At 41.5% G+C, this 15,882-nt stretch overlaps 1 protein-coding gene across 1 annotated transcript in view; it reads left to right on the forward strand.

The window, feature by feature from the left end:
- Positions 1–15,882, forward strand: part of PARD3B (par-3 family cell polarity regulator beta) — a 589,898-nt gene that overhangs the window by 267,663 nt on the left and 306,353 nt on the right. Inside the window, exon 5 of the mRNA XM_024206395.2 lies at positions 13,362–13,453. Coding sequence (XP_024062163.1) covers positions 13,362–13,453 — 92 coding nt within the window. The remainder of the gene's footprint in view (positions 1–13,361; positions 13,454–15,882) is intronic.

Consider the following 15,882-nt stretch of genomic DNA (forward strand, 5'->3'; position numbering starts at 1 on the left):
GCTCGGCTCCCCCCCCGGCGGCCAGAGCGCCGGGGGCAGGGCGGCCGGAGCCCTGGGGGGAGGGCGGCGAGCCCCGACTGGGGCTCGGCTCTCCCCCCCGGCGGCCAGAGCGCCGCGCCGCCGCCCCCCTCCAGGTGCCGCCCCAAGCACCAGCTTGGGTGCTTGGTGCCTGGGGCCGGCCCTGGACATAGCCCAGGAATCAACTCTCCCCCATCCTCCAAATACTATTGATCCAAAGAAAAGTACCATTCCCAAATAGTGCCATTTAGTGGTGTTTTCTGCTGCTTGTGGCAGAAATACAAAGAGAAAAGTATATCTGAAGTGCAGGAAAAAAATAAATGTATTGTTTTTTGTTAAATCATGTTGTATGCATACATACTGTTAACGTAAACCATTCAGTATCCAATATACACTTCTACCTCAATATAACGCGACCCGATATAACGCGAATTCGGATATAACGCAGTAAAGCAGTGCTCCGGGGGGGGGGCGGGGCTGCGCACTCCGGTGGATCAAAGCAAGTTCGATATAACGCGGTTTCACCTATAACGCGGTAAGATTTTTTGGCTCCCGAGGACAGCGTTATATTGAGGTAGAGGTGTACTAGTTGTAAATATACTAGATAGATTAAAATATAGATTTCCAGTGTGAATATTCTGAGCAACCTTCCACTAGTTTTCATTGCTAGTGTCTTACAAAAAAATTTATTTGCAGTTAATGCAAATGCTGAAAATGAACTAAGGTTGTTCTAGTGCCAAGGTGCAAATAATAATAAAAGTGGAGGATAAAAACTGCTAAGTTTAGTTCTGTTGTTTAATGGACAGATGTTACAAACTGGAAATAGACTATCCACCCTCTCTAATTGATATGTCTCTAGTGGTATTATACATATGTTTTTTCTCAAATAATATGCTTCATTCTATGCCTTTAAATTCAAAGACACTGCTTTATATTACAGTGGGGAGCAAAGGAAAATGAGCACAAAGTACCCAAAACTAATACAAGTGCAGAGTGGGCAGCATGACAGAATAATTTCCTGTTTCTCCTCCCCCTTGTGGGAAAGTCCTTCATGTAAACCATGTTTCGGGCTCTGGATTTTGAGGGGCTGGAGGTGGCATGTCAGGCTGGAAGGCGATGACATTAAGTTTTGTTCATTTGCTCTGAGACCAATTGGTAGATTTCCTGGCAGAAATATATGTGAGATTTAATGCTACTTTTTGCATTTATTTATTGCCCCAAGGGAATTCCCACCCAGCTGGGAAAGAGGTAAGTGTTTTTGGAGCCAAAGTAGTTTCTCAGTGATCTTTGTTCCCATGTGAATGCTCCAAAACAACTCTGGTGGGAACTCAAATGTCCAAAAGTTATGCACCATACTTGAATACAAACCTCTCATGTCCAAGAGCGGGAAGCAGTGGGAACAGTAAATTTCAACTCGTAATACCTGGTTCTTCACTGTCTTGCACTGATGTTTAGTGTTGGTATATATTTTCCATAAATAAATTAAGTCATGGATTTGCAGGACTGTTAATCTAGCACGTTTCTACTAAATCCACTTCAAATTAATTAAAAGACCAAAAGGTAAATAAGGTATTAAAATTAAAAAGTACATTTGCACAGCTGGAACCATCCACAGTGCCTGCCCATGCGATATCTGGCTCTTAGCAGTGCTTTCAGTGCTTTATTTACACAAGCTCGAAAATCTGCAAAGTAGAATCTATGTTGCTCAAAGACAGAGCAGTTTTTATTATCAATAAGACTTCTGCCTTCTGTCTTAGGTCTTATTTTTATTCTTTCTTGAAGCACTTAGGGTAAGTGATTGATTATAGATTTATACATTTTGAATAATTACTTAATTTTTCTGCTACTTTCTCTGTTAGCATGCATTCCATTTAAAAAAACAAAACAAACACAATTCTTTCTGCAGTTAGTTAGCTGATCTCTAGTATGTGATATAGTGCAGGCTTCTAATTGTGGAAAGATAGTCTTATTTAAAAAAATTCTGAAGGTCTAATTAAAGAGTATATTACATATATATAGCTTCTTTCATCATGACGGCTCTCAAAAGATTTTAAAAACGCATGCATCTATGTAGGTGTATACATACACTAGACTGTGAAGTTGATATGTATGTGATGGGTGATAAATGTAGTCATCACACACCTCTGCTTATTAGATTCATATAATCACATGAGTGGCCCATTCTATCTTTCTGGGATTTATTTTAATATTCCAAATCCCTGAGCAACTTCAAACAGCCGCTATGTTTTTTTCTTTCCAGAAATGTTTCCTTTTCTTCATCCCAAATGCTGAATTTCCTTTGCAAAAGTTTATTGCCGCCTGAAGTCTAAGGCCAGGTCTACACTACCGCGGTAGTTCGACGGCTGGCAATCGAACTTCCGGGTTCGATTTATCGCGTCTGGTCTGGACGCGATAAGTCGAACCAGGAAGTGCTCGCCATCGACTGCGGTACTCCACCTCAGCGAGAGGAGTACCGCGGAGTCGACGGGGGAGCCTGCCTGCCGCGTGTGGACCGCGTCTGAACCGTGGTAAATTCGAACTAAGGTATGTCGACTTCAGCTACGTTATTCACGTAGCTGAAGTTGCGTACCTTAGATCAAATTGGGGTGTTAGTGTAGACCAGGCTATAGCAGGAAACTGCAACTGTGCTGCTGTAGAATTTCAGTGTAGATACTGCCTATGCCAACGGGAGGGGATCTCCTGCCTGCGCCACTCAGGGCTGTGGATTTTTTCACACTGCTGAGCGATGTAGTTATGCTAGGGTTGCCAACTTTCTAATCACACAAAACCAAACTCCCCTGCCCCGCTCCTTCCCTGAGGCCCTGCCACAGCAAGCTCCATCCCCCCTCCCTCCATTGCTCGCCCTCCCCCATCCTCACTCACTTTCACCGGGCTGTGGCAGGGGGTTGGGGTGTGGGAGGGGGGTGAGAGCTCTGGGAGGGAGTGCAGGCTGGGGATCAGGGGGTTGGGGTGCGGGAGAGGGCTCCAGGCTGGGGCAGGGGGTTGGAGTTGGGTAGGGTTACCATATTTCAGCAAGCAAAAAAGAGGACGGGAGGAGCCCCGCCCTAGCCCCGCCCCTGTCCTGCCCTAGCCCCGCCCCTGCCCCTTCCACTCCCTCCCACTTCCCGCCCCCCTCAGAACCCCCAAGTCTCCCCTCGCTCCTTGTCCCCTGACTACCCCTCCTGGGACCCCTGCTCTTAACTGCCCTCCAGAACCCCACCCCCTACCTAAGCCTCCCTATTCTTTGTCCCCTAACTGCCCCCTCCTGAGACCCTACCCTCTACCTGTACCCTGACTGCCCAAAACCTTATCCACACCCCCACCCCCAGAAAGCACCCCCCGAACTCCCGACGCCCCCCCGCTCCCTGTCACTTGACTGCCCCCTCCAGAACCTCCCTGCCCCTTCTCCGACTCCCTGGCCCCCTTACCCTGCCGCTCAGACCAGCGTGCCGGGGAGGAGGAGCAGGGGGTGGAGCTCCAGACTGTCGGTGCAAACGGCCGGCTGGTGATCTGCGAGGGAGGGAGGGAGTGCTCTCAGCTGCAGGGGAGAGGAGGGGGAAGCGAAGGAGGGGCTCTCTCTGGCTGTCGGAGCCCCATGTAAGTGGCACCATCCGGCCGGCTGCCCTGTCAGCCGCACGCGCTCTGCGGGGGCGGGGGGGGAAGTCCGGACATTTACAAATTCCCCCTGGACGCTATTTTTAACTCTAAAAGCCGGACATGTCCGGGGGAATCCGGACGAATGGTAACCCCAGGGTTGGGGTAAGGGGGGGGTATGGGCTCTGGGTTGGAGGTGGGGGGTCTGGGGGGGGGCCGGGGTGGGGGGGGGGTCCCTGCAGCCCCTAGATGCATGGGCGGCTAGGGAAGCGCCAGGTGCTGCCCCCGGGCCTGCAGGCGCCACCCTTGCAGCTCCCATTAGTCGCGGTTTCCGGCCAATGGGAGTTGCGGAGCAGGCCCTTGGGGCGGGGGCAGCGCACAGAGCCTCACTGACTGCTCATGCATCTAGGGGCTGCAGGGACCTGGCGTCCGCTTCCGGGATCCATGCGGAGCTAGGGCAGACAGGGAGCCCGCCTTAGCCCTGGGCCCCTGCTGCACTGCCAACCGGACTTTTAATGGTCCGGTTGGCAGTGCCAGCTGGAGCCGCCAGGGTTCCTTTTCGACCAGGTGTTCCGGTCGAAAACTGGACACCTGGCAACTCTAAGCTATGCTGACCTAATTTTCTAGAGTAGACATGGCTTTAGACCAGTAATGGCTTTAAATCCCAATATCTCGTATCCTTTGCAAGGCTTACAAAAGGCAGCTTTTATACCACGCTGGAGAAGAGACTGCTCGTGTGTAGCCCTGGAAGCTCTCAAGTCTCAAGCCCTGGACTTAAGTCCTGACATGTTTTATGTGCAGAGGAGTGATGTGACATCACTTCTGAAGATGTTTACCAATATTAGTATTAATTGTTCTCTTCCTTTGAGCCCTGCGCTTAGTTACACTAGGATTTGCTCTGTCTGTTCTTCCTAGCCCCCCTCACAAAGCAACTGACTAAAAAAGGTGTGAACGCTAATACTATTACAGCTAATAGAGAATTTCCTTTACCTTAAGTGTTAAGAGGCCTTTGATTTTGGTGCTGAGGCCTTGTGTTTCATTGCCCTGGCAGCTTTTATACAGTTTGTTGGCAGACCAATACTGTGTGTACTAGTTACAATTCCCCAGGCCTGAAATGATCCCTGCTCTACTTAAATCTATTAAAATGCATAATTTACTCTTCACTTGCATCATAATCCCTTTCCTCTGAAGGAGCACAAATATTACTATTTCTACACCATCTCAGATTTTGTATATCTCTGTACAAAATTCTTTAAGATACACATTATTATACTACATTCAAATGTACACACAACAGTATTTTCCTGGCCTTTCAGTACTTTCGGGCGAGATACAAGACAGCCTCTATCCAGCTTTTCATGTTATGATTATTTCTGCATGTGTCATGATGCAATGCCTGAATTTTCAAATATTTACATTGGCCTTTGTGCAGTATAGCCGTGTAGAGTTTTTACTGTAGCAGAAACTTTCCAAGGACAGCGTGGTTTAGTTTTAAAAGATATTTAACATACTGTGTATATATATAATTTTATTAATATGGAATTTAAAATTACTGACCATAGCGATTAATGCTCATAATAGAGAAAACTCACAAAGAATGTGTGCAAACCCAAAAAATAACTGATAACTAAACCCAGATTAAGATATTTAAAATAAATAAGGGCAGGATTCCCCCCCCCTTTTTTTTTTGCATTCAGTACGTTTTTTCATTTGAATTTTTGTTTCCTCTCCCCGTGCCCCCTTTTGTCAAGTTTTCCAGTGTTATTTTGATGATGGTACCATAACAGGTGTTCCTAACCACTAGCTCTTTCCTTCCTTGTCCCAATTCTTGTCCTGGCACCAATTCAGCAAGATACTAAAGCATGTGCTTAACTTTAAGCACATGCGTAGTCCCATTGATTACCTAAGCACATGCTTAGGAACTATCTTATTGAATTGGAGCCTCTAGTGGCACATGCAGACATCCAGGAAATCCCCGTGTAGTCATGGGGGGGGGGGGGGGGGGAATGTTGCTGCCACCATTTCTCGACTTATCACATGTTGGAAGTCAAAATATATGTGGCCTAAACATAGTTACTAAACATCAGATCACTTGAATATTGTGTTAAGAACATCTGAAGAAGTCGCATTTTTTTCTATTTTTTTTTTTTTTTAAATGAGCCCTTTGCTTAATCAATCTACCAACTGGCCTCATACTACTTTCCCAAATCATATCAAGGAGTCCAGTGGAATACATTTCAATTGACAAAACTGAAAGAAGGTTTAAGATTCATGTTTTCATATTTGTTGCCTATGCCTGCCCTAAAATCATCTTCATCAAGGGATTAATTGCATTTGTAGACACTGCACAATTCCATCAATTATCCATTTCAAATGAATTTTATTCTGAATGGTTAAGAGAATGATGTAGTTTAATCAGTACGTGAAATGGAAGTATTGCAGGCTGTTTAAGAATACGTATCACGTTTTATGGTGGCATAGTGATCTACATTAAGCACACTTCTGGAAAGATTGGAAAAGTCTGGTAGAAAATATTGCAATCTTTTCCTTCAATTTAGCAGTATTTTATTGGCTGGCATGTACATTAGTTTGGCTTATTTAAAAAGAGTCTTGTTGATGTTTTGATGGTAGTTATGCTATGGGGCTCCTAGATGAATGGATGTTATACAGTTAGGAATGTTTCATTCTTTTTAAAATATATATTTACAGTTATAAAAATATTGGTTAAAATATGGAAGTTTAGATGTCCATCAGTCAGCATCTTCATCTTTGAGATGGACTTTGCAATTAAGAGAATGCTCAGAAATGCATTTTTCTCTGACTGGCTGTTTTTCAAGGGACTAGTTTCATGTTTGAATTTAGTGGAGGAAATAAATAGCAAGGTGTTAAAATGAAGCCAGAATTCTCTTGAAGCCTCTTTTAGCTCTACATATGCAGTACTAAACATTCTGCTTGCAAACATCTATTTCAGACAGCTTTTTTCTCCTTTTATTTGTTACTGTGTGGGTAGAGACAGACAGGGTGGTGATAGCCTAATGTTGAAAGATTTGCTGAACAGATGAAATGCTGATCTTGACATCAATAGTTTTTGTTTCTGATACCTAAATGAGTTTAATCTTTTGTGTAGTCCACCAAAAGTATTTAATACACAGCAGGCTTGTGTTTTTTCTTTGCTGTTTAAAAAGTCTTTTTTGTATTGATCCATCCTTTCTTCTACAAAGATGGCAAAGAACAGATTGCTGATAACTGACTGCTTATTTTGTAAGATACATCACAGTCAATATATTGTCTAGCTTTAAAATATCCTTGCTCTGTAGAAGAAGAAATAGCTAATGGTTACTTTAATTTAAAGTAAATGTCTGTTTAATGTTCATAGATATTAGCTTTCCCTGTGGTGCTTTCTTAATAACCAGTTAAAATTTACTTGGAGTTAGGCAACTGGTAATATTTAACTGTAAGCTACTTCATACAGACTTTTATGTTGTTAAACTATTTGCCTAAAGGCTACTAGATTAGGGCTGGACCTATAAACCCAAAATACCGCTGGAAGTTTTGTAGTAATAATACTGCAGTAGTTAGAAATGAGCCTGAGATCAGTTATTTAGATTGGAATCCAGAGTCTGAATACCTCCTCCCAACTATCTTTCACACCCTAAAACTGAGAAGTGTTGGCATCCAAGGTTTAGATTAAGCCCATAGTAGACTTAGGGACACTAAATGTGCAGCAGGACAATGCAGATAAGGTTTGGATTCTGAACCCTTTACAATATTTCTAGGGTTTTTGGATTTGATACCTGTAGTAATACTGTAATAATAAAAGACACCGATTATTGTAATTCAACAAACAGTGCTTCATTTGGTTTTTACACACACACACACACACACACACACACACACACAGTTTATGTGTATATGTATGTGTTTATATATCAGTAGTCTTTGCTTTGTTCTAACAGAACAAGGTGAAAAAAATATGAAGTTTTTCTGAGGAAATGCATTAAGATGTGGAATCATTCTATCAAAATCTTAAAAGCTATACAACAGGTGTTTTTGAACATTTTGAACAGTTCTCAGTTAGTGGCACGTGTGTCTGTGTGATTCAACTGATTTACATTAAGGTTAAGTTAAAATATGTTAAAATTAAACAGGGTAAATTTGTATTCACCCCTTGATAGTCGATTGGGCTTACGCTCCTTTGTCTCTTATGTGGTCTGTAAATTGTTGGGTCTAGTCCTAACTAAATGTAAACACCTTTACTTTCTAGCTGCTGCTAATTGGTTTGGGAATATTTATGAAAGTGTTTATTTTTAAAGCTAAAAATAGTGCTGCGGTGTTTAAACTCATTCTGGCTGTCAGAAATGCTCCCGTGATCCTGAAAGTGTTGCTAAAAATGTTCACTTTTTAAATGTGGTAATTAAACTTGTCTGTGAGAACAACAGATGATACATTTCCTGCATTTGTAAACTAAGTATCCCTTTAAGCCCACAAGTTTCCTTGCATGGTTCTTTCTCCCTTAGGTTGGTAAGATCTGAACTCCTGCTGAACTTTCTTGAAAGGAGGGCTGCTATTGGCCAAATAAGGAAATAAAGAGCTGTAACCTGCTGCTGCTGCTTTGTGACCTTTTACTTTTAGGATTAGGATTTTCTGGTACTGCGTTTCCTTTGTTAATAAAAGCCTGTGTCCTCAAGGGATGCGGCACTGTAAGCTTGAACTTCAAATAACTATTTTCACTTTTAACTCTTTCAATTAAAATAAAGTTCCAAATCAAGATATTTCACTTTGGGCTTCGTCTATATGTACATAAACTCCCCTAGTTGATGCATTCTTCAAATTGATAAAAGATAGTGTTAAGTGCACATCTCATGCACTAGGTGCAAGGTGTTCCTCCTGCAGGGCTGGCACCTGGGGTTTTCTTCAGGCATTTACACAGCACTACTCTCTCAACTCAGCATCTGATTCTGAGACTTGCTTTGGGAACCATCATCATCATGGCAAATCCCAAAGGAACGTGGTCTCCTAGCAGACTGAGCACCTCCCAGATTGATCTCTAGATGGGTTCTTAAGGTAGTCTGGCTGAATACTCAGTTTGTCCATCCCTGGAAATCTTATCGCACCTCTGAAGCTTTTGGCGACCACCTGATCGCCAGCTGTGTAGCGGCATTCTTTGGTAAAGATGCTTCAGAATTTGTTGGACTTCCATCCTAATAACATGTCCATGCCAAGAAAGCTGCCTAAGCCGAACCGGTGCTGATGGAGCCAATTGCTGTGTTTGGCTTAGAATATCCTCTTTTCTGATCTTGTCCTGACACTTAATGTGGAGCAGCTGGCAAACACAATGAGAATTGAAAATGTCAGTCCAGTGCTCTTCAGACTTCGTCAGTGCCATGTTTTGCTGCTATGCAACAAAGTTGGTATAACCAAGGGTTCTATTGATCTGCAGCTTTGAAGCAAGCTTTGATGTTGTGGCATCTCCACAGAGGCTGCCGAAGGGCCCAAAATATGGCGGCAGCTGCTGCTATACAGGTGTCTACATCTCTTGAGCATCCTCCATTACTGTCTATGATGCTGTCCAAGTCTTCAACAGTTGCCACTTTCCCAATGTCCTGCCCGGACAGGTTAATACTGAGCTGGTTATAATCTGGAGCTAGAGGCTGCATCATAGTGATGGTCAGGGTCTTTGTTTTATCCTGCTTAATAACCAGACCAATGTGTGCTGCTTCTTGCCCGACAAGATTGACCTGTCAGTGCAGCGATTCACCAAACTGAGCCAACAAGAAATGTCATTGGCTTATTCAAGATCTCAAAACAGAATAGTGCTCAGCTCAGCGGCATCGACAGCTGCCTCCTCAAGCTTATCCATCACCCAGTCGATGCTAATATTGAAAACAATGGTGGCAGAATTCCTGTGGAGGTAGGAAACCACGCTGTGTATCTGCCATTGACTGGACCACAAGAAGAAAATTATGGTTACTTGTCATAACTGTAGCTCTTCAAGAGTTTTGTATCAGCATTTTCACACTGCCTGCCCATCTTCCCCATTGCCTATAAGTACTAATCCCACAGCATTCTTGGTTTACCAGGAGGAATTGAGGTAGTTGGGGGTCCTTTTATAACCTGAGCTCTGAATATTTCTGAAGCTGAGCATTGCTGGGTTGGGGACACATTCCTCTCTAGTGTGACTATGCAGACACAGTGCTGTTGAAGAATCACAATAAAAGGTAAGTAGCCATTTTATCATGCTAGCTTTGTAATGGAACATTTTTACACCTGTTTGCCTGGTTATCTCTAACATCTTTTCAGTGTTGTGTTTAATGTACAGCAAATCTAAACAGTATTTTTTGTTGAGAAGGAATGATAGTACATCTTCTCGGGGTGGGAGGTTTCTAATATATCTCAATCAATGGTTTGCACACTCTCTCAGGCGCATGCAGGCGTGTGCAATTTGAGAGCTGTAGCAAAAGGAATACAAGAAATTTTCAAGCATTTGGGTTATATGTGTTTGTACAGGACTAGCCAAGAGGATAGGTTTCAAAGTTGACTTTATTACAGAAGGCTTGTTTTCTCCCTTCTGATTCTAATTTGAAAGACATGTTTTTAACAGCACTTTCTTTAAATTTCTTAAATAAGCTGAAAGTAAAAATATTTTCTCTATTTTTAGATATGTGCAATTTCATGACTTTCCTTTCACCACATGATTTAGCATGTTATACTCTTTATTTGCAAAATACAAACTGTAGTGCTTTTGTATTATGCTGTCATTTGACTCTGAGTAAATTATGTGGTGACACAGTTATTACTTCTGCTGCTGTTGAAAAATCTGAAATCAGCCCTGGAAGCATTGTTGTGGGATTATTTGTTGTTTTTTTTTTTTTAATGGTTCTTGTGTTGCCATAAGCTTACGCGCTAGCATTCTCACATTTGGGCCAGAAGGTGATGGGCTTAAACATAGTACAGTTCTACATGTTAGCTGCGGTATTACATGGAATTCCCTTCTGTCCATTTCTGGTGATTATCGCACTGAAACAAGAGAGTCCATTCCACTTCTCTGATTGTAAACTCAGTGTTCTGGTCCACCTTCCCTCTGTCAATAAGAGGTTTTAATATGTAAGGCTGTGTGCATACTATCTGTCAGCTCCTAATAATGACTATTGTGATTGAGTGCCTTATGTCTTTGAGTCGAGAGTACAGCTCGAACAGAAGTTCTGGGTTTGATGCAGAAATTACGGGGTGAGTTTCTAAGGTCTTTGTTATGCTGGAGATCAGGTGATCAAAAAGGTCCTTTATGTCTTAAAATCTAGGAATACTTGTGAGTAAAAGGCGCAGTATGAGATCAAATTCTGATATTTCTATTCCTGTTACTATTGCCAACCCTATACAAAGGCTAAAGCCTCTTCGGCACCAGTATTACCATGTTGTTATAGGGTTTGCTTTGCTAGTGAGTTGCTAGATCTAGTACATTCTTGTTAATGAAGTTTGTCTGCTTGTGGACCTTATTGTCATCAAGGCTGGATTTGCTAGGAAGTGGAAGTCATCACTTGGAGACTGTGTGTCAGATTTGCATCACTTACCCTTTGTTTGAGATTGCATTGTTCATTTAGGAGATAATACTGAGTAGGGAATTCTTACAGTTTATCAGAGAATTGTCCCTTGAACAGTGGTTCCACTATGAAAATGTCTGCAAAATATCTGCCTCCTCTGTGTACTCAGTCTTATTTACTTACTTTAATGACAAAAAAAAATAGCTTTTGTTCTTATTAGCTGTATTGGTTTTACTGTTCTACATTGGAGTGAGCTGGCTTCTATTCAGATTAGGTAACAATTCTGTTGATATGTTAGATTCCACTTAAAAAATAGTTTGTGAACAAGATAAAACCCAGCTTGATCTACCGATTCCAAACTTAGTTTGCAAGAAAAATCTATCTTTTTCCCCCCTTGTTACTTATAAACTGAACAACTTGTCATAGAAATCATCGAGACACCATATGTATTGATCCCAACAATGCCAGTCTTACAAAATCATATTTCTCTGAGAAATGGAAAGTTATAATATAGTTTCTTCTTAGGCCATAAGCTCTTATTATTGAGAAATAGAATAACCAATCCAGCTGGTATTTTTAGATTTGATATACAACCTTGCCACTCTGGTTATCTGAAGACAACTTGGTAACTGTAAGAATATACACTGGAAGAATGTGTGCCATTGCACCAAAAAAAAAATTAACTTTATTTTTTATCTGGTTAAGATCAAACAATGAATTGAGTTCTTTTTGTGTGTTGACATCTGAAGATTTATATCTTCCAGCTATATTCCTGTTACAGAGCTGGCAGAAGTGACCTCTCCAGAGAAGGTCTTTGTTATGAATTTTGCTCTGTTTACATTATTGCCATGAGGGTCACAGTGAAGTACAGTACATTAAAGCTAATACATCACAAGCTGACAGTTGTCTTATCTCTTTGGTACCTCTTCCCTTTCCCAATAAAGAAAAAAGCAAACACAAAGAACATGAGGTTCTGGAACAGAAAGTTAAATAATAGTTTCCAAAGTGCTTTGGTGTTAATGTCAGGTCCCTGTGTGCAACATATTTTGTGTCTGGTCAAATGGCTGTGTAACGTCCTTTTCTGTGAGGTTGTTGCAAAAAAACTGCTTTTACCACATAAATATTCTCCCTGGTATAGCACTATTGCCAAAGCAGATAATGAAGAAGAGGCAAAGCTATTGGGTTTCTTCAAAGCCAGCCAGTTCATCATGGGCTGAGGAGGTGGCTCTGGATCAGAAAAAGTGAGAGTTTCAGGCCAGCTCTGCATAAGAGAGAGTACCTCTACTATACCTCCATGGAGCTCAGAAGCTCCAGAAAAATTCAGCTTCAAGTACTTTCTTGCAGAGTTTCGGTGATTATTCACAATCCTTTCCCTCCAGCTATTCCCCCTCATCCTCTGGCAAATGGCATTGGGGAAGCCAGAAGGCTTTTTCTGTTTCCAAGCAGCTTTTTGGGTATGCAAGCTCTAGTCTGCAGCGTCTGCACTGTCCCTTTAATTTGGAGAGTGCTGTGGGGGCCACATGAGTATGTCATGCCTCTCTCTCTGACTCATGAGGGTAGAGGAGATCTAGACTTGTGGGGCAAGATGGCCAAGTGAGCCGGGCTCCAGCAGAATCAGTTTTCCTCCTCTCTGATCCCCTTCCACCCTGACCTGGCAGACACTGAGCATATCTGAGTCACCAATGGACCATGTAAATTTGGGGAGGGAATGAACTGCTCAGGGAAGGGGAAGAAAATGAGGAATTAGGGCACAACCACGAGATAAAAGGGGAGGTGCCTCACCAAATCCCTCAACAAGCCAAATAAGTTTGGGCAGGGGAGACTGCTGCTATATAATATAGACCTAATGTACCGTATAATACATGTGGCGTTAATTACTGTACAGTATGTTAGCATTTGAGTTCTGAAAGATCCTTTCTGAAAGCAAATAATGATCATGGACTTCCCAGAGTATTAAACCAGAAAGTCATTGTAAACACGAAGGACTCTGTTCAGTAAGGAAAACACCTCAGATACAAAGTACTCAGAGAAACAGCAGAGTGCCTCACGTTCTATATATAGAACAGAACCTCTCATTTCAACTGCCAATTGGAATGCTGAGAATACTTCTTGTTCTTGTTTTCCATTTCAAGCGGAGACTCAAATATCATACAGCTATTGTTTCAAATCCATAAAAATACATTTTGTTTCAAAATGTGACTCTCTCAATAGGGTGCAACACAATTATCTTTTGAAGATGGAGAAATGGATCTCACTGGGCACACTGAACAGCTGACATCTCAGAAGGCCAAGTTCACTTTCAGGTATGAGCACCTTCTGTTTAATATTGATTCATGAGTACGTTTGCCAGCATGCCGGACAAGAAGATGATTACATTTTTATTTTAAGTACCTGTGCTCATCATCACAGTGCCTCCCTCCTTTTTTCCTTTTCCACCCTGAAAATTCACTTCACTCGCATACTTAAGCGCTATTATGTATGTGAGTACCGCTTACCTTGGGTGATGAATGTTTATGACTTTGACTTGTATTGTATGTTCTGACTGGTTGTGGGATATGGGGGAAGGAAGAAATATGCTGCTCTTTTATATGTTTGTATTTTGCTTTTTAAACAATTTCACAAGCAGCTTAAAGACTAAGATAGGTGGAGTGCATGTATCTAAACAAATAAGCACTCCTCTGATCCACAATGTCCCACAAAAAGTAGATAATTTTCCTGGTTAAAATGTCATCTCTCTTTTTATTATTAAGGTTATTCCTTCAGTTGCTTTTTAAATTTTTATTATATTTGTAGATACACTTTTATAACCTGTAAAATTCTATATCCAGAGCATCCATTATACAGGATAGGCAAATTTGCATAGGCACCTTTTGTGAGACCTGTTCCTCTGGGACAATCAGATGAGTAACTCCTCTTTCTCCCTCAGTTATACTAGGCAGGAGATAACAGGTGCAGAAGTCTAACACTGTTGTTGTGATCTAAATTGTCGGTTAGTTATTCTGACTTCTTGGGAAAGACTGCTGAAAGGGTAAACCTAGGCCAAGTTTTGAGTGAAATAAAGATGATTTACAATTTGGATTGGAAACCATGGAAGATTTAGTATAAACAAGGTGTTGTTTCACTTTGTGTTTTTGGGTTTCTTCCAATCTGAAATTCTAAGCAAAACTCAGAATGTGAACCAAAACAAAAAATAACCTTTGTGTAAACCCAGTGAACCAAAATCATCAAGTTTCAAGGTGGGTCAGATCCTCCATTGGTATAACTGGTGCCATGCTGAATTTCATTAAGGACTTAGCCTAGTGAGTTCAGAACAAAATGATTCCATACTAGTGTTCACCTGTCCGTATGCCAAGTTAAATCTTAATCTTGGGAAGTTATTCATATGAATCACACTACTATGAAGTCACTTTTTAGAATGTGAAATAATCTGGTGTCCGTTAATATGCTTTGTCGTAGAAAACTAGTTATGACAGTACATTGCCTAACTGTGAAGTAAAAGGTGTAATTTGGAAAACTAAACATGACAGCTAAGATATCATAATCAAACTAACAACTCAATTTTGGTGAAGGCAAATAATCCTTTACTATAATTTTGCATTTTCTAGTCAGTTGTCAAAACTGTGTGAACTAAAAGCCCTGAGCAGTATGTGTAAAACTCCATCCCCACATACATCTTTGCTTTCATTTTGTTCTTCTCTTTTGCTCACTCCACTCTGTGCCATCTCACTCATCTTTACCTTTCTTTAGTCTGCTCCTATGCTTGGAATCACCTACTATTTCTGTGTACTAAGCACCTTCCATTTTCTACTTTTAAATACCTCCTTAAAATCCACTTCTTTCATGTAAGCTTATTACACTGATTCGCTCTGAAATTGTCTCCAACTTCTTGTGACTAAATTGTTGTCCCGTGTTTCACACTTTAGCAGAGTTGGATAATAAGCTATTAGAAACAGTAAACTTGTTTTTTCTCCACGTTTGTTTGTACATCTTCTGTACCATCTTATGGTGCTCTAAATCTAAATAAAGATGTCCCCATCCCTATCCTTCCTACAGCGTAGATGTATATTCATGTAGAAGACACAGGATGCCACAAGGATATTTAACCGCTGTTTCACACTCTTTTTAGGACCCCTCTGGACATATGACAGTCTGTTCATGGAATACTTTTTCTTCCTTATTGAGTAGTCTTTGTTTTGAAATCTATTTTCTAATCACAGTATTGCTAACATCTGTGATTTTTATCATGTCTAGCAATTTCAGGGTGTTTTTTAACCTCTCTCATGAAAACGTGATAAAAGGCGTCCAGTTCACAAATTTTCCCTTATTCAGAATGGCCACCATCTCCTATTACTGTCAATGGGGCTGAACTTGCAAGATAACCACCAATCTCTCATGATTTTTGATCTCTTGAAATTTGGCTTACTGTAATCAGCACTGTCATGAGGATTTCTTATCTAATTTATCTGTCATATTTATATGGTCCCCATCACTCTAGTACCTGAGCCCGTCACAATATTTAATGTGTTATTCGTACAACTCCCATGTGAAGTAAGGAAGCACTATTATCCCCATTTTACAGATGGGGAACTGAGACAGAGATGGTGAGGACTTGCCGAGATCACACAGGAAGTCTGTTGCCTCTCACAAGACCCAGGCTACAGCTCTTAACTACCAGATCATCTTTCCTTTTTGGGCACATCACCAATTCCTTTTGATGCTTCTTCGTTTGTTT

The sequence above is a fragment of the Terrapene carolina genome, unplaced genomic scaffold (assembly GCF_002925995.2).
Source record: "Terrapene carolina triunguis isolate 2854851 unplaced genomic scaffold, T_m_triunguis-2.0 Scaffold62, whole genome shotgun sequence".
NCBI lineage: Eukaryota > Metazoa > Chordata > Testudines > Emydidae > Terrapene > Terrapene triunguis.